We start from the raw sequence: 19,116 nt of genomic DNA on the forward strand, positions 1-19,116 counted from the left end.
AAAGATATCAAAAGTTAAGAGAATTTTCAAGAATTTTTGAGATCACGAATATGAAGTCAAAATTTTTTTAATTTAAAATGAAGGGCTCAATATAATCATAATTTTTATTTCTAAAATTTATAATTAGAAAAATACCTCAAAAACTCTAAGGTACAAAATTCCAAATTTTTATAAAATTTTTACATTTATTTTGATTTTAGATCAGCCATGTATTCGCTATCTGAATTTAAAAATTCATCATTAAATAGAATGAAACCACAAAAATCTTTGAATACCTAATTTTAGAAATATTAAACTATCGAAAATATTAAAAAAATTTTGTGTTTCCACCAGTCAAGGAAAGTTAACAGTTGTCACTTAAAACTTGTCTTTTGTGAAATGCTCAGATTTTTATTTAGAGTCAGATCCAAAATTTTCAGTTGAATACAAGTGACATTTATATAATTGCGATATTCCACTGAAAAACTCTCATCTGACTCTGAATTTAAATTATCCAACTTGAGACGTGAGTTTCAATAATTATTTATTAAGATCTCAGATAAAAAAATTGCGAGATGTAAAAACTATTAGTTTTCTTTAAAATTCTGTTCTTTAAAAACTTGAAAAGTCAATAAGGAATCCCGAGATGTACAAGCTGTTGTGACTTACCTTGATGTCGCAAATAATTTTCAGCTGTCGTTCTCATCATGGTCAGGAAGCTTGGAGACACTCGTTCAAGGATTATTTAATATCCGAACTTTACTTTTTATTATTTAATTATTTTTTTATTTAAGATAAAAGTATCAATTCCCGGACACGTATCTAATCCTGGACATTCTTATTACTCCTGGACATACTTATACTTAAATAAATATTTAACCTTTCAACATAAAATATTTAAACTTTCAACATAGAATGTATGCATATACTCAATATTTGCATACATATTTTATATGTTAAAAGTTTAAATATTTATACTTTAAGACTAAAACAATAAAAATGTCCAGGATTAGATATATGTCCGGGCATTGGTACTTTTATATTTATATATATAATACTTCATTTAATATTCGATTATCTTAATATATTTTAACAGAATTTAGCCGTATAGACTGTTTCTCCCTTTGTATCTCTTGTTTTCGCTCTGGATATTTTATCCAATATCGTCCGTTTTATAATCGTGATGACGATAATGATAACGATTACGACCGAATTTTTGTTGGGTATCGTGTAACGCGCTCGGCAAAAGAGAACGTGTCTCGAGTTTCTCGTAAAAGCTGCTTAAGTGCGGCCTTCCTCCGTCCCGATACTATTAAGGGTCTATTTCGATCTTATTAACTGAGATATTTATCGATCGCCTGCCTCGTGAGGAGATTTACCCACGCTTTCTACACGCGTTCGTAGATCGATTTTCTCGGTTACGCGAGCCACCACCCGAGTCGAAACTTTAATTCCACATGCAGACCCTGCAAGTTTCGTCGAACTTGAAGAGTCCATGAGAAATCTCGATGTACAAACTGTTGTGACCTACCTTGATGCCACAAATGGTTCTCAGCTGCCGTTTTCTTCACGTTCAAGAGACTCGAGGCTTGTTCAAGAATTGTTTAATATTTGAACTTTATTTTTAATTTTTATTATTTAATAATCTTTAAATTTTTTACTCAATACTCGATATTCGAATTATTTTTTTATTATTTAATATTCAATTATCTTTATATGTTTTAACAGAATTTTACCGCGTAGACTGCGGACCGAGCGGAACAATGACGACGGTTCTTATTTTGAACTCTCCTTTATCGGTAAAAATGACTATATAAACTCTATATAAACATGCTTATATGCCAATCAAAAGGCTTAATCATAAGTCACATTTAGAGACTCACTTTTATCGATGAAGAACAATTCAAAGTAAGGGCCGAAATCTAGAGACGCACGATGCAATCAAAGCTGTCCCTTCGTCACTATTCTCTATTTCTTAATCGATATCCGCGAAAAAATATCAATATGGATATATCAATATGGATCCAAAATATTGGATATGTAAATCGATGAATCGTGCAACGTTGCTTTTGCGTGCTCTATTCGGCGATTTTTGCACCACGAACGAGATCAAAACGTGAATTATATGTGCGGCACCCTCACTTACCTTAGCACTTACCTTGAGAGGGTTTTGGGGTGCCACTATCGAACTCCCTCGATGCGTCTATCTTCGTGACAGAAATTTCGAAAGAATTGCGCGCACGGGTGCATTCGATGCAAAACCGCTCGCCAATTGCCATTCGCGATGATTGTATCGTTCGGCTGGAAAATCTCTGAAAATGCAAATATTTTGCACGCAACTCGAGCTCGGAACTCCAACGTTACAGAAATTAACAAAGAGCGAATGACGTTATCTCACGTTTAATATATTAATTGGCAACACACGCGATTGGCAATTAGCGAAATGTGGCTACATTCGAACGAAATTTATTTAGACAAGCATATGTTGAATTTAATGAGGATCAGAGAGTATGTGAGTAAATAGGTGAAAGAACAAGACTTAATCTCATCTCTTCCTAATTTTCCATTTTTCTTTTTCTTTTTTTTTTTCCTTTTTTTAAACCTCTTAAGTGGTATGCCTGGAAAAGTTTGGTAAAATATCAAGTTTCTTTTATTAAAACTGTAGTTTTTTATTTCATAGCAAATACAAATCATATATATATATATATATATATATATATATATATATATATTTCATGTTCTATTTTTCAAAAGTCTTCAAAGGAAACAGCAATAAGAAGAAAATAAATCTAGATATACTTATTTAAAAACAAAGAAAACAGTTATTTTAAATCACTACTTAAGAGGTTAATGGAAGCTTTGATGAGATTTGTAGCTCTTAAAAGAGCTAATATGAAGCTGGAAAGATAAAAATAAGAATTATACAATGTCCAATAATGCTGTTTATCAATAGTTATGTGATTTAATTCCAGATTGGGTACAATAATAAAGACTAAACAAAAGTAAAAAAAAAAAAAAACGTTAGTTGATGTTAGCAAAATCGCGGCTAAAGCAGCATTATTAGACGTAAAAACCAGCACTTGTAAAATTTATATTATATTCTAAGTAAGCCGGTATTCGTAGAGTTATTATCTTAGTTATTTCAGATCTTTGATTGAGAACATAATTAACTGTAATTAACTGTAGACTCTAATTCATGGATCATGAAACTCGATTGTGTTTAAATCAATTTTTCTTATATGAAATAATATTTTCAATACAGGTGCAGAAGTTGACAAGCAATCAGAAGTTTATGAAGCTATAATTACTTTCTTCTCTGACAACAATCCACGAATACCGGCTTGAGTTTCGACTCGGGTATTTTTTTTACTCTCGGTACGTTCGTCAAAAGGGTCCGTTGCAAATGGATACTCCCCGTATAGTAAATTATTTGACACACCTTGAAAATACATGATGTATCGCTGCCCGCATCCCGGTGTCCTGCGTCCCCCGTCTTGGCTTCTTCACCCAGAGTTCTATTCCGTCGTGGCACTGACACTGACACTGGCACTGACACGATTCGATCGAAGACGCACGTGTTAAATAACGCGACGCCGACAAGAGACTAATCACGTATCTCAAAGTATCGACGAAATAATTAGAAGAGCGATAGATACCGCGACACGTGGTGTGCGTGTCGCTTGCCGGCCCGGAACTGAATGAAAACGCCTGAAAAAGTCCGCGAGGCGCAAAGGTAAACATGACCGACTTGAAGATTTCGAATGTTTTGATTACGTTACGGAACAATAGATAACATATCGGCACACGTAGTCCGTGGTGCGCACGTCGCTCGCCGGCCCGGAACTGAATAGAAACACCCGGAAAAGTTCACGAAAGTAAATTTGACGCTTTGAGAGTCTCGAATGTTTTAGCTGTGTGATCATGCCCATTGATAAACGATGACTGTCGGCTATGAGAGCGGATGAGTTTACACTTGCGTTATTGTTAATTGTCCTGGTTTTCTTGAGCGTGCATCGCACACTTTTCTGTAATCAAACGTACGTTACATATTAAACAAAATATATTGTAAGCGCCTGAGAAACGTTGAGAAGTAAAAGCGTTTAAGGGCGTGTTCCACTTAACACTCGTAACGACGTGAGCGTCATTCTATCTTTGTTGTTCATTGGTTAAACAAAGATAGAATGACGCTCGCGTCGTTGCGAGCGTTAAGTGGAACGCACCCTAAAAAAAATCAACGCGCTGGAAATAGACAAAGCGAAACAGACTACTATTTGTCTAACCGTTACATTTTGAAGCATATCTAGGTGAGCGAATCTTACTGAGCACTTGTAAACAAAACAAACACAAGCGAGCAAAGAAAGAAGCAAATAGGGAATTATTGCGAGCTATCTTGTAGCGATAGGTAGAAGTTTTCTTAAAATAAAGAGATCATTATTTTAATTTTAAATAAAATAGTTTTCAATAACTAGTTAATATTTTTTAATTATCAATTCAAATTTTAAATTAAATAAATTTAATTTAATAAATTATTATTTATAGTAACACACACATAAATGTATATAATAGAGGACACATATATAGAGATTAGTTAGCTGCCAGGATAAGTTGCCAAAATCAATTATTTCTACTTTTTTTTTAACAGATTTCAGAATTAAATAATCAAGGATTTTAAAGCCTAAGTCTATGACATTTAAAGATCTTGCTTAATTCTGTAACTTGTTAAGAAATAGCAAAAATAATCAGTTTTGCCGACTTATCCCGATAACCAACTAGCCTCAGTTTCCTTTAATAAATAAATAAATCAATCAATCAATCAATCAAATAAATAAATGGTTCCAAATAAAATTTTAATTTTGAATGAAGATAATAATTGTATCAAATTTTTGGTTCTTGGAATTAATTTCCCCTCGCGCGGCCTAGATCGTATAATATTTCGTCGGCTCCTGAATCATTTAATCAGAGTCAAGTTTCATGCAACACGCAGTCTTCGTCTTTAATCTGCCGTTTCTCACGAATTACGTGTCACGTTAATTTTACGGCCCTTTATTGATTGTCAAAGGAAAAGGATAATTTTTGCAGCATTTTGCAAGAGTATGCCCAAGCAATCTGAAATACCCTTTCACTCAAATATCTTCTTACTCGAAGATGACATGCAAGAATTTCCAGCGCATCATTTCTCGCCTCTGATGTCACGACCCAACATGGCTGCAGCGAATATCCAGAAGTCTTAAATTTCGTCGTTGTTGAAACAATCGTCGTTGCTATGAACAATTTATGCGCATAGAACGAGCGCGAGTAAGCACGACGTGGGAGCGACGAAATGCAAAATACCGGCCGACTAACAATATCGAATATTCCAATGCACATTCTGCTGTCAATTTTATGGCAAATAAAAGAAGCGCGTTATTACTCTTCCAGTTCTCTCACACGTTTTTGTTCCTCTTTCTCTCTCCTCAATTTTGGGATTACGATTGTCACACCGTAACATATAGTCGTAGGGACGATATGCGATTTAATCTCCATCGCGGAATGAAAGCTCGCATAATTCCGCTTGTTAAGAGCTTTTGCTAGAAGTGAATGAATTATATATGGAAAGATCTCTCGTGCTCTCGCGACGTGTACGCTGCTTTTTCTACCAACGTCCTCGCCGCCTTTTATTTCGTTCCCCTCGCAGCGCTTCTCTTTCTTGCTGGCCCGAAAAATCGACGCAAACGACCAGATTCGCACGAAAGCGCGCAGCCGGTGCCGTGGGCGTGTTTGATTTTCCACGAAAATCATTTGTCCAAATTACAGGACGAGTCTTTCTCTCTCTCTCTCTTTCTCTTTCTTTTTTACTCTTCCTTTCGCTCGCTCACTCATTCGTGCCTCGTAACGCATCATGGGAGGGAAAAAGAAGGAACTATGAAACTCGCCACACATATTTACATGCCATTATATGACGATTCCGTTGATTCCAGAAAATGTATTATCCGCCGTAAAAACTTGGCGAATCACGCAGCCACGCGGATCGACAGACTGACTGACTGACAGACAGACAAACTGGTCAATGGCCCTGCCGGGAACTATTCCAAAGTTTTCGCACACGTGCTTTTTGGCCTCGCCTATGAAAGTGCCGGTAGCGACGAAATGACGAATACCTCGTTCTATTTTCGGCACATCGCTAGAGAGTTGAACACACTTGACACGAAAAAATGCCAAAGGATGCAACCGTCTGGGATATTTTTTACGCTCACGTATTTTTCACGGATTTCTTCATATTTTTCCATATAAAATGCTAATAACTTCGTAACATTAACGTGCAAAACTGCAAACATAAATAAATATTAATTGCGTCACGAGGAACTGACAGATAGCACCGATCAGAAAAAAGGAAGGAAGGGAGAAAAAGAAACGCGCGATGAATCGCATGAATATAAACACATATCGCGATCTCGATGTTGCCGGATGAAGACGAAGACGCCGCGCGACAGTGTTGAGCATTAATCGATGAAAATTTTAGTTGAGTGAAATAATCGTTGAATCATTAAATGGAATTATTATCAATCGTTATACATGTGGTCACGAATCATTTAATTGATTGGTGAATTTAATTGTCAATCAACCTTGATTGGATTAATGAATAATTCATGTAATCGATAAATTAAATTATCGATTAAAATTTCAGTTGTCCTAAAATAATGGACCAATCAATAATAATTTAACTAACAATAATAAATTAACTAATTCTTATTTATATAATTCTAAATAATTTAATCGATCGATGAAGTTAATTATTCAGCAAACTTTAATTTGATTAATAATATACCGGTTAATAATTACAGTTGCATCAATCAATTATAATATCGATTAGAACTCTTTAGTTGCCTAAAATAACCGGCAAATTCGTAAAAAAATCAAACTTCATATTGTATGGTCTTTATATCGTATAATTTAATAGATCGACGAAATTAATTCTTAATTAAACTCTGATTCGATTGATTAATAATTCATTTTATCAGTCTTTTTTTTCAATTAATTAAAATTACAATTAAAATAATCGGCGAAACAATAATTAAAATTAATCAATTGTCATAGATATAATCATTTAATAATTTAATCGATTGATGACATTCATTGTTAATCAAACTTTGATGTAAATGCAAATTTTAACTGAAATAATTAGCAAATCAACTAATTATTAACCAAACTTTGATGTGACTGATCATGCACCGCTTGAGGATTAATTCAGATGATTCAACTTTTAAATTCAAATCTTAGTTAACTAAAATGATCAGCAAATATCACCTAATTATTAACCAAACTTAGATTCGACACTAATTGCACACCAATGAATAATCAAGTCCAATGAATAATTAAGTTCATCAATCGATTAAGTGACTTGTGGCTACACACACATACACATATGATGGTTGATTAATATTGATTACTGATACGTCGATTATTTCAGTCAAATAAAATGTTGATCGATTTATATCCGACAACTGGTATAGCCCCGAAGATGAGGGAACGACCGTACATCGTCTTCACGAAGCCAAGTGATCGATCCTTTATGCTGCGACGAAAATATGACAATGCATATCGTTATCCTACGGCTTGTCTGGGGCGACTGAAGGAGATCGCCCGAGGATTAATGGCGAGCGAGCGAGCGACCGGGCGGCCGAGGAGCCGTCCCGGGGCCAGGCGCGTCCTCTTCTCTGCCGGGTTCCGAGTTGCATCAACGTCGCGGAATTCGCGGCCGACGTCGTTTTGGCCGTTTACCGCGAAAAACGATCGTGCCTTATCCGTATGATCTAATCGTGTATTCCCCCGGTAACGCCGCCCACACACAAACGCGTGCGGGACACACCAGGCTGCGCGTTTGTATGCATGCGGTTGTTACCGAATCCGGATGAGCCCGGGCCTTTGACTTTTTCACCTCCAGACAGGATCATTGATTTCGGCGAAGGTCGCGGCGCAAAAGCGCGCAACGCAAAATGCGAAGCCGCTTATTCTACGCGCCTCCGCGCCGCGCCGTAAGTAGATGCATGGCTATTTGCGGAACGCCCGTAACACCCTGAGACTACTGAGCACTCTTTTCCTCTTGCCTCTTTTTTCTTTCTTTCTACGTTTCTTGTGCTTTTCTTTTTCCTTTACCCGTGCTCGCACGGCCACGTGGCTTCGATACGTCAATTCTAATCTACCATCGACAGCTTCTTTCTCTCTTTTTTCCTCTCTTTTCCTTCTCTCTCTCGCTTTCTTTTTCTTGGACAAAATGAGAAATCGCAGAAGCGCAATAATCTTTCAACGAAGCTGTTCGATTTTCCGTGATTTAACTTCGCGTTACAGGAGAGGTTTCGCTTCCTACTTTGTATTGTTTTACGTCACACGTTTGTCAAATTGTAATATTTGCCAAACTATGTAACAAGTCGTAGAAGACATTTTATTGAAGTTAGAAGAGTCCTATTTTCACAAAGTTAGAAGAACTCCATTTATGCAGATGTGCCGCGGATAATTTTTTAATAACACATTTAACTGGTTCCATGTGATACAAAATCATGTTATCTTAGAGATTTATGATCTATTTAATTTTTTATCTTTTATGTGCATTATTCTTTATTTTTGATCGTGTTATATAATCGCCACTTGAATACACACAGAAAAATATTATTCTACTCCTAAGAAGAGTGATTATTTAACTTACTTTTTTGTTTTAAGCAATAATTATTTTTAACCAAGAATATTTTTTTGATGATAGTCATAAAATATATTTATTGCAAATTCAAGAAAAGCTTATTATCATGTATTCAAAAGAAAAATTTATTCTCCTTTAAGAATATTATAAAACTCTATCCAAGAAAATATTGCTTCGACTATGTAGTGAGCAAACCAAACTTTTGTTTTAAATTCATATTCTTCATTGAAATGCTGAATTTACTAGAATTTAAAATGTATTCTGAGTAAATTTAATACTTAATGATGAACTTATGATAGATTTGCAGATATATACTTTGAATGATATATTTGCATGATACTAATAATATATTAGGTACTGATAATATATTTATTCAAATTTAAATTCTTTTGTTTGCGTAGAATAATTGGTCATAATTATGCATGATAATTATGCATAATTAATAAATAATTGGTCATAATTATGCATGAATGATCTACAATATTTTTGTTACCAATAGGTAATTTATACTTTTCTTACATATAACAAAAAAGATCCAAGTCATATGGACGTCTAAAATTAATCGAAGAAATTTTTATTCTTTGCAAGTTGCGCTATTTTTTACTAATTGCGTCTTTATATCCATTTTTTTTAAGGTTTTAGTTTTGGGTCAATGAATACCCTTGACCCTCAATACCCTCAATGGATATCCTTGTTTGTGTGACCTTAGAATTCTAAATATTAAAAAGTTACGTAAACTCTGGATATGGATAAATTTTACTTAGCATATTTTAATTTATTCATGGCTTCCATAAAATTCCATAAAAAAATTGATTAAAATTCAATATTTTTTTTAATTAATGTAGAGAATATCGAGCAATCTAAATTTATTAATGTTTTTGCGATTTAATAAAGTTGAAAAAAAGTTATAATGAAAAACATATTTTTAAGAACACTTTGAAAAGTTTATTTGCGTAAAATTTTCATTTGGGCGGTTCTAGGGTTAAAGGAAAAAAAATTGACTATGTTTCATTTCTTGAACGACTGCGAAGAATCTCAATGCTATCTGTGCTTCTTGAATCAAGTTTTTATCTTTATTTTCTTCGAAACACGCTACATATAGGTTGATTGATTTTCGCATAACTACGGCCAATTGTTTTCACGAAAAACAACGGTTTTAGGAAAATATATATGCTTTTTTATTTCAAAGAAATTTTTCTCAATGTGTAAAAATGCGTATCTATTAGTACAAGTGAACATGTTGTTAGTGTAGTCGTCGAATAAATATTTCTTATTCTATAAATACCCTGCTCACAATGAGGATTGTCGCAATTTTGGACCGTGCTATTCGAGAGATGCATATATTTCTAGAGGCGGCGACGGATACTCTTTGTAACACCGTCAATCGGTCCACGCGCGTGTATCTCTTGCCGTGTCGACTCTCGACGTAAGAAGGACGAACTCCGAATTCTCTTTCTCTCGACGCACGGACCATCTCAATGCCACCCGTATCGTCCACACAGGCCGCAAAGTCCGTCATAGCTTTAGCACACGCACCGGCACACGTGGAATGTAGTTGGGCCACATAGTGTCTCCATGTACCGTGTGCTCATCAAGTACCGACTTTGGCCATCGGTTTGCGTCATCGACAGCGAGGTGCGTTCGAGCGTCGCGGCGCGCATGAATGAAACGTGAGGAGGAAAGCGTTTGCGTGCGCGGACGTGTGAGTGAGCGTGTGTGCGCGCGTGCGTGGGTGGGTGTGTATGCGTAGGGCCGCGAGGCTCCGGCATTTAAATGGGATTTAAAGTGAGCGCACAGCCGAAACGGGTTGCGGAGGTCGCGTTTTAACCGTGAACGATCGTGAGAACCATTCGGCGTCGGATCTCCTATTGTGCGCGCCGCGTCTCCGTTACGTTTTCTGTGTTAATGAAGACCCCCTCTTTCTCTCTTTCTTTCTTTCTTGTGCGTGAAAGAGAGAGAGAGATGGAGAGAGCTGTCATTGTGATCAATGATATTACCGCAGAAATTAAACGATATATTTGCTTATAGATTTTAATCATATTTTTTTAGAATATACTGATTGAAATCAGAAGAAAATATTTTAATTTTTCAGTAACACAAATAAGTTTGTGAATTGTGTAATGAGATTCTTTTTTCCCTTTTTATGGAATTTTGTGGCGAATGTGTACATTTGTTTGTTACAATAATGCTCGCGTTCTATTTTCCCGACAATATACGAGTTGAAAAAGAAAAATTGGACGTATGTAAAACGTATTTTAAAATCAGAAGAAAATTATTAATAATTTTTGTTCAAAGTAACATAAATTAAAGCAAGATTTATTTTTTTCTTACTGGAATTTCGTAATGAATATTTATCCAGTAATGCTCTATTTTGTCACTGCATGAATTAAAAACAAAAAACAGAAATAAACGTATCTAAAATATATGTTAGAACTAGAAAAGAACGATCTAATTTTAAAGTGACACAAATAAGACATCTATTGAGGAATATTGAGACTGAAAGTAGAATAACAATTTCAACTTGGGTACATTTAGGAAAAGCCCTGTCTCTCGCCCAGTTATATTTTCTCAATGCTTCGCGCGATGCTGATATAAATTCGGACGGTCGATTAAGGTTTGCGTGCCTCGAATAATATCGGCCGCTTGCCAGGCGCGCGTTCAATTAAAAGTCGCGCCGAGATATCTGCAATTATGTCAGCGAGGATAGCGAGACAGCCAGCAGTTTCGCGGCTTTTTACATTTCACGTGCCGATTGTGGCACGACTAGGCTGTCGCAAGAAAGCATTCTCTTGCTTAATCAGCGCGCTCGCTGTTATTTAATCATCATGAATTTAATTTAATTCAATCAATTATTTATTAATGCTTATCGCATCGGCAAAATTTCATCATTAGCCATTAATATTGGAGAGGTCTATTTTTATTTGTTTGAGTATTTTATAACCTGTTGGATAATCGTTTTGTTCTGTGTTGTCATGTATCGAAGTTTCCGAGAAATTTTGTTGCCCAACAAACACTGAGAGAAGAAATACCTAAGAAATAGTAAATACTTATTCTCGGGATGAGTAACTAATAACATATTTACCAATACAAAATATTTTTCAAAAAATATATAAAAAATATATAATATAAAATATATTTTTATATAAAATAAATACGAAATATGTAAAATGTTTTTCAAATAAAATTCCAATGGAACTCAATATAATATTTTTTAAATAAGAAAATATACATTTTATTGAAACTTTAAGAAAATCTTAGCTTTCTCATAAAAACAATTGTTTGTTCTATGTAAATAAAAGGAGTTAAGTAAATATATTATTAGTATTTACTAAGTAAATTTTTACTATTCCTTAGATGTTTTTTTTTCTCAATGTAGAACTGAAATTATTAGGTTGGTGCAGAAGTTTTGTTGTATTTGTGAAATAAAATAAAGAACAAAATGATTCGAAGAATATCAATTATTGTGAATAAAATCAACGACTCGATATTTTTAGACATCTAACGACATTGCTTATTATCTTCCTCCTAATACCGAAACTTTATTCAAAAGAATTCAATAGAAGAATGACAAATCTTTTGCGCCAATCTGATATAAGCTAGAACGCTTTCATTAACTATGCACTCGTGCTCGAACCCGGAATATTATTCGCGCGATTAACGCGACTCTCTGATTCACAGTCTCTTATTACACGCTTTCATTGAATTCCTTCTGACGCAATAGATAACTAAACTGTCAAGTCAGTCGATCGCACTCGACATTAAGTTTCATGCGGTTTCGCGTGCGTCGTTCTAATCTATCTTGATACATCCTCTTGTCATAACCGCAACGAACTCACGAAGGACGTTAGGGGCTTCACCCTCTGGACCCACGTTTGGTGTTAACCTATTTGCATCAGAAACAGATATATATCCGTTTATTTCATCTCGCGGAAGTGAATATATCCGCGCACGATCGAGGTTAGCTCGAAATAGGAATGTGTGCCGCTCCTTGGTTGTCACCATTGACATAAGAATATCTGAACGGAGTATTCTATGAGGAAAAGATTTTATTAACGGTAAGGGGAAATTACGATACTTCGGATATTTTCGCGGTAGGCGAAAAGGACCATTTTTTTACAGACACGAAATAAAAATATTGATATAGAAAAAATATTGTAATAAAAATTAAGATTATGTTTCATCTTACAACATTCTTTGTAAAGCAGAACTATATTGATATTGCAATGTAAATTGCTACAGAAAATTGATAAAAAATTGATAAGAATTTAAGAAAAAGGAATTAAAAGAAAAAAATTAAAAAAAAAATATTCAAAAAATTACAATAATTTTATAGCAAAAAATCAAATGTGTGTAATATTTTCAAACAAACATATAGTAACTTCGAACACAATTTCCATGATAGTGGAAAGTTTCCATGGTAGATGGAAATTCAAGATCACACAATTTTGTTGTAATCTTTACTACGATATGTTCTCCGTGTATGACTTCTCAGCTATCGAGACTTAGCGTTCGCTGTATGTACGAAATACTGTATGTACGAATAATTGTGCTCGTCGATCCGATTGCGAAACGAACTGCGCGACGATCGTTCGATAATATTTTACTCGGGAATGGCGCCGAGATGTTATTAGGCACGTAACACGCGATGGTTCTCGGCGATATCGCTCGCGTGTGTGTTTCGCGAACGTTGGCTGCGAATAAAAAGTGCGCCCAGGCGTTCTTTTCGAGGATCGTGCGTCACGATGCGTGATGTATCGGCCGCGTGCGAAACTCGAGAGAGAGAATGAGAGAGAGGGGGGGAGGGAGAGACAGAAAGAGAGAGAAAGAGAGAGAGGACGCGACGACACGCACGGGGCCTGTCGGCAATTTTGCAAGTTAGGCTCGAGGACACGCCGGCTTCCTTCTAACGTCGTTGTTGTCGCCTAGTTCGTATAAGAGAGAAATAATTGCAAAACTCCTCGCGGGAGCTATCAAGGCCGGCGAATTTTTTTCCCCCTGTCTAACGGAACGCGCTGTTTCTCGCGTCGTAACCGTGGCCGTCGTACGGTTAATAGATAGGATCAAGGACCGTCCTTGGTATTGATCCTACGCGTCGATCAGTCTTTCCTTGACGGTATCGCGTGATCTTAACAAGGGACGGTCATCGAGATGATTCCGAATCGTTCGACGGTGTCATATCTGATGGCGGGGCCGTAGGTGTGCGTGCCTGTCTCCTCGCGAATCGGCGATTGATTCGTGATGAAACGTGTACGTATACATACGTCCTGAAATTTATCTGGTGCGACGCGTGTACATCAGGCGCTAATGAGCCTCGCAGAAGCCTTACTTACAATTTATGCGGGGAGAATTTAAAAGCTACTATAAAATTTTGTACGGTGAAGATCACAATAAAATTGCTACTATTTGACTACTATAGAATTTTTCCTACAGTAAAAGTTACTGTAGAGTTCTGTTATTTAATTACTACAGAATTTTCTTTGTAGTGAAAATTACTATAGAATTTGGTAATTGAAGAATAGATTGACAATACTAATTAGCCTTTGACTTCATATTGCTGTTCAGGAACTGAAATGCGTTACTAGAAAATTTTCTACGTTTTTAGAGAAATTTACTGTACCTTTTGACAAGACAGACCTTATTGACAGTCTACGTCTACGTTACCAGAAACACAGTGAAACTCAAAAGAATTTGTTTGAGAAAAAAAAACCATATATAAAATATTCTCTCTTCCTGTCAACTTTACTTTCTGCAAAGTCCTGAAATGTTAAATAATTATGAATTCTGTAGTATTAAAAAAGAAATATTTAAAAATTTTTTTAAAGTTCAGAGAAAATGGAGTTAATTGGTTTTGCTTCTTGAAAGGTTCTCACATGCCTGAATGCTAATAATTAAAATTACTTAGTTATAAAATTTAGTAATTAAGAATTCCATCACTACATACGAATTTTGATATATTACACATCATGCGCAAAATTGAAAACTGCATAAAATTCTGACAAATAACTATTAAAGCACCCACGATGGCGGATGTATTTCGCGGATTGCACGATTTATCAAGACGATCGATCAATTATCTCTGACAACATAAAAGTAATTATGTGTAGACAGCGTGAGTCTGATAGCGTTCCAGTTGCTCCTCTTCACGGTTCACTCGACAAAACATATTTCCTATTGCAATTCGCGGTGACGATGAAGCCTATCGACGCTTTTTGTTATACTTGTTCGATTCGATTGAATCGTGAAAAAAGAACTCGCGGAGCCATATGATAGCATACTTAATATTCTCAGAGTAGCGGGCTCCACGACAGGCCGAAATCGCTAGGAAACGCGGTCGTGCTGTTTCGAGGCGGTCTCGGAGCACGGACGTATCGCGGACGTCTCTTAACGACCGATATCTGCCGACGTCTCGCTTAATTAATAAGGGGCCTCTCCTTTCTCCGAAATTCTTTGCAGAATGTCCGCACCAAGAGGCTGAACGACCGAGTGGACAGCATGCTGGAGGCCGGCCTGATGCAGGAATTACTCGACTTTCATCGCAGATACAATGAGGAGCGGATTAAGTCCATCGAGTAAGTGCGATCTCTTAATAAACCGTTCGCGTCGCGCGTGTTCCGATACAAGTTCAAGGATCTCGAGCGTCCTGTCGTTTCCTTTCCTTTCCCTCTGCTTGATTTCTTTCGCCTCTTTTTTCTTTCCTTATAATTTGGTAATATTGATGACATTGATCTCTCTCAGTATTAATATTCCTTTCTTTTTTTATTTGATAATATTTTAATATCTTCTTATATCAATATTTTATATTTGTTTTTATTTAGTGGTGTATTAATGTTTTTTATTATAAATAATTATTGTAATTATTAATTTTAATTTATTAATTTTTAATTTAGTTTAATTTAACTTAGTTTTTTCTTCTAATTTATGTATTATGAATAATCTCCTTTACAATTTAGTGATTCCTTTATATACAATTTAGTGATATATTAATATTTTTACTTTTAATATTAATATTTATATATTTTTTTATATTAATATCTCTTAATGTTGATATTTTTTAATAATATCTTAATTTGGTTAATATATAAATTAATATTCTTTAATTTTTTTAATGATTTTATAATACATCAATAGTGTTTACATTAATATTTTTTCTCTTTTTATGATTTGGTGTAATGCACATTTTTTTATATTTTTGTATTTTTTATTTTGTATTTTATATTTTTGAATTTTTTTCTAATTTGGTGACACACGTCAGCATATTATAAACAATTTAAATATATTTGCGTGTGCCCGCGATTACGTGCGTGGACTTATGTTCAATATACAATTGTTATCGTAATTTATGATTTCATCGTAATCCATTCTTCTTATTATTGGATAATAACTGCAATTAATCGGGCAACTTGAAAATAATTCACGCGCGTGTTGTTTTCACGGTAATTCCCGGTCAGTTTAAACGGAAGAATCGCATGCGTGTGGAATTCGTGACAAAAATTCTGCGTGATCGATGATTCAATTATTGTCATTGGCGTTGCACTGAGGAAATGCCACTCGTGTATGCGCACATTTATATATATATTTAACGCGGGGCTTCACAGTGATATCGATCGGTACATGTCCTGATTAGCATGTTTTCTTTGGAAAGAACATCGCGGACACAATAAACGGAGTTTCCTTGTAGTAAGCAGAACATGTGGACAGGGATGCATCAAGGATAACGAGTAAATTAATATGCAAAGTTGCAAGCTTGTCGCGATGCCTCACGATAAATGAAGTCTCTCGGCGCTCGTTCGATAAACGTAACTGCTCGTTTAGCTCGCCGTTTATCACCGAGATAATCTTAATTATTCCTATAAAATTTTTCGGCAATATATCAAACGTGACACAACGAATGTTAACAGTCACAGAAATAAGACGCGCGCGGATTTCGCCAGAAAGATACTTTCTCGCGAAGAAGCAGTCAAAATCAAATCAGATCACCAGAATTAAATAGTCAAAATCAAATCAAACTCAAATTACCAGAGTGACGTCTGCCTGGGTCGTAGAATCGAGGTAGCACAGATGGCTTTTAGGCAAATTGTGTGAAAACCGCGGTGAAATAACTGGAATGCTCTCGTTCCAACGCGGTTTTCACACAATTTACCTAAAAGCTGCCTCTGTTTGCTCGATCCTGCGACCGAAACAGATTTCATTCCTGTAATCTAAGTTTAGTAATTTGATTCTGGTGATTTTTGTGATTTGACTTAATTTCGATTTTGACTGCTTCTTCGCGAAAAAGTATACTTCCTGGTGCAATTCGCGCGCGTATTTTTTTTCATGATTCCCAACACCTGCTGCCCGACATCTCTGCAATTAAATTCCGCGAAACGAGAAGCTTGGAATGCCCTGTGTATCCTTCTTTATACATATGCGATGCGCGTGACTCAAGTATTATCAGAAGTCAGAGGAGCGTTACTTCCTCGTACTGCCGAGTAATAAAGGGAGCTCGTGGAGAGTCCAGATTGCTATCGATTTGCGAGAATAAAGCGCGCGGGCGCAAGAGAAAAATCATTAACGCGCACGAAATGGCGAATGCTTCTCAAAGCGTACACGCCGCTAGAATCACACGATTAGGTCTTATCTCGCAGATCAAGAAAGAGCGGCATCTTTCATTTATATAGTTTGCAATTTCCATATGTCGTAACGAATACGCGCGCTCATATCAACACGTGCACACACATACACGTGCGTTTATTTGCACGCGTGTCATACCAAGCGCATGTTTGGGCATTAATCGATTAAAACTTTCTCTCGCTAAAATAATGGGCAAAAGAATTATCAAAATTCACTAATTGTTATACACATAATCACATACGAATAATTTATAATCAACTGATAAAATTAATTATTAATTAGTACATGATAAACAAAATAAAAATTTGATTAATACTTAATAATCTCACATCAATGGATTAAATTATTCGTGATTATATGTATAATGATAACTTGATTTTGATGATTGATTTGTCGATTATTTTGGACAATTAAATTTTTTTTGTTAATCAATAATCGATTGATAAAATTAGTTGTTAATCAATGTATAATTAATCGAATCAGAATTTGGTTATTGATTGATTCCATCAATTGACATTACTTATGATTATACTCGTAAACTATTGATTTTTTGACAATTATACTTCTTAGTATTTTTATACATAAAATAAATAGAGGAATTATATTTATTAAAAAATCATAATTCAATTTAGAAAAATGAAAGCCCTCATATCTTTTTAGCGCTTCTACCTAGAAAAAAATAACGTGACCAAAATGTGTTCCCCTCGACACCCTTCCACTTTTATCTGAAACATTTTTCCGTATTATCAAAAATAAGTAAAATATTCAAGGTATTCGATTTAAGTAAACCACCATTGTATGTATGACAATTTTGTACATGACAATTAATTTTCATTTCTTCGTATTGACTTGCCGATTGTTTCAGTCACAGCAAATTTTAATCGATTAATGTTCAAGCATCGCATCGTCAAATTTACAGGCCGGTGGCGGTGGCCGCGCCGGTGAAGCACGTGCAGCGGAGCCGGCGACTCGCATGCACTACCCGTTGATACAGGTCTTTGTGAATGAGCCTCCTCTCTCCCCGTCGCGCCTTACTCGCGTCCGGAAGTCGCAGGCGTAGCGCGGCCGGATGTCGGTGAGAAAATAAAGGAAGTAGCCAACCGCGAGGAAAAGCACGGCCGCGCGATTACGTGTGAGCGAGCGAGCGAGTGCACGCGGGCGCACGATGTTGGGCCGAAAATTAATCACCTTTTAATGAGCTGCCTCTCCTCCACTCTTCTCCTTCCGCCCACTCCCTCCTCCTCCCTCTCTCTTTCTTCTTGAGGGAAGGAAGGAAGGTGGGCAAATAATAAAGGAGGCGAGCGCGGCTTCCCATAAACGCGGTCGACTGGATTTCCATCGTCCCCGGCAGCGCGGAAAGAAGGACGTGATGGCGTGCGCGCGAAATGCAAATTCCCCCGACGAGTCGTGCCGTAATTGAAAGACATAATTAGCGACGTGACTGACGCGGGGACAGTGCGCGATTAGAGCTCGATAAACGGACGTACTCGAGCAGGACTCGAGACGGAATCCGCGCGATGTACGGACGAGAACTCAGGGAGCACCGCGAAACTTGAGCATTAGCGCTTATTGAGTGGAATACGTCGAACGACGAGCCTGGTAAACTTTCGTGATTATTACGTGAGACAGTTGATGTTGGAAACTTTATAAATATTTTGGTAGTATTAATAAAACAAAAATACATTATATTGAATTAATCAATAAAGAATACAGTAAAATTTCGTCCATTTTCCGTGGGATTTATAAAACTTTGAGTATCTGATAAATGATACATCCATTATAGGTTATAAGATAAATAAATATTAAAGGATAAATAGATATTAAAAATATAAAATCTGCAAAAGATTGCCATCTCA

At 36.0% G+C, this 19,116-nt stretch overlaps 1 protein-coding gene across 1 annotated transcript in view; it reads left to right on the plus strand.

Annotated features, from left to right (window-relative positions):
• Window positions 1–19,116, plus strand: part of LOC116848736 (tRNA dimethylallyltransferase) — a 170,057-nt gene that overhangs the window by 129,259 nt on the left and 21,682 nt on the right. Inside the window, exon 5 of the mRNA XM_032825150.1 lies at window positions 15,104–15,219. Within this exon, the coding sequence (XP_032681041.1) occupies window positions 15,104–15,219 (116 nt within the window). The remainder of the gene's footprint in view (window positions 1–15,103; window positions 15,220–19,116) is intronic.

The sequence above is a fragment of the Odontomachus brunneus genome, unplaced genomic scaffold, assembly GCF_010583005.1.
Source record: "Odontomachus brunneus isolate Ranch 3 - 2012 unplaced genomic scaffold, Obru_v1 Obru_scaffold_099, whole genome shotgun sequence".
Taxonomy (NCBI): Eukaryota; Metazoa; Arthropoda; class Insecta; order Hymenoptera; family Formicidae; genus Odontomachus; species Odontomachus brunneus.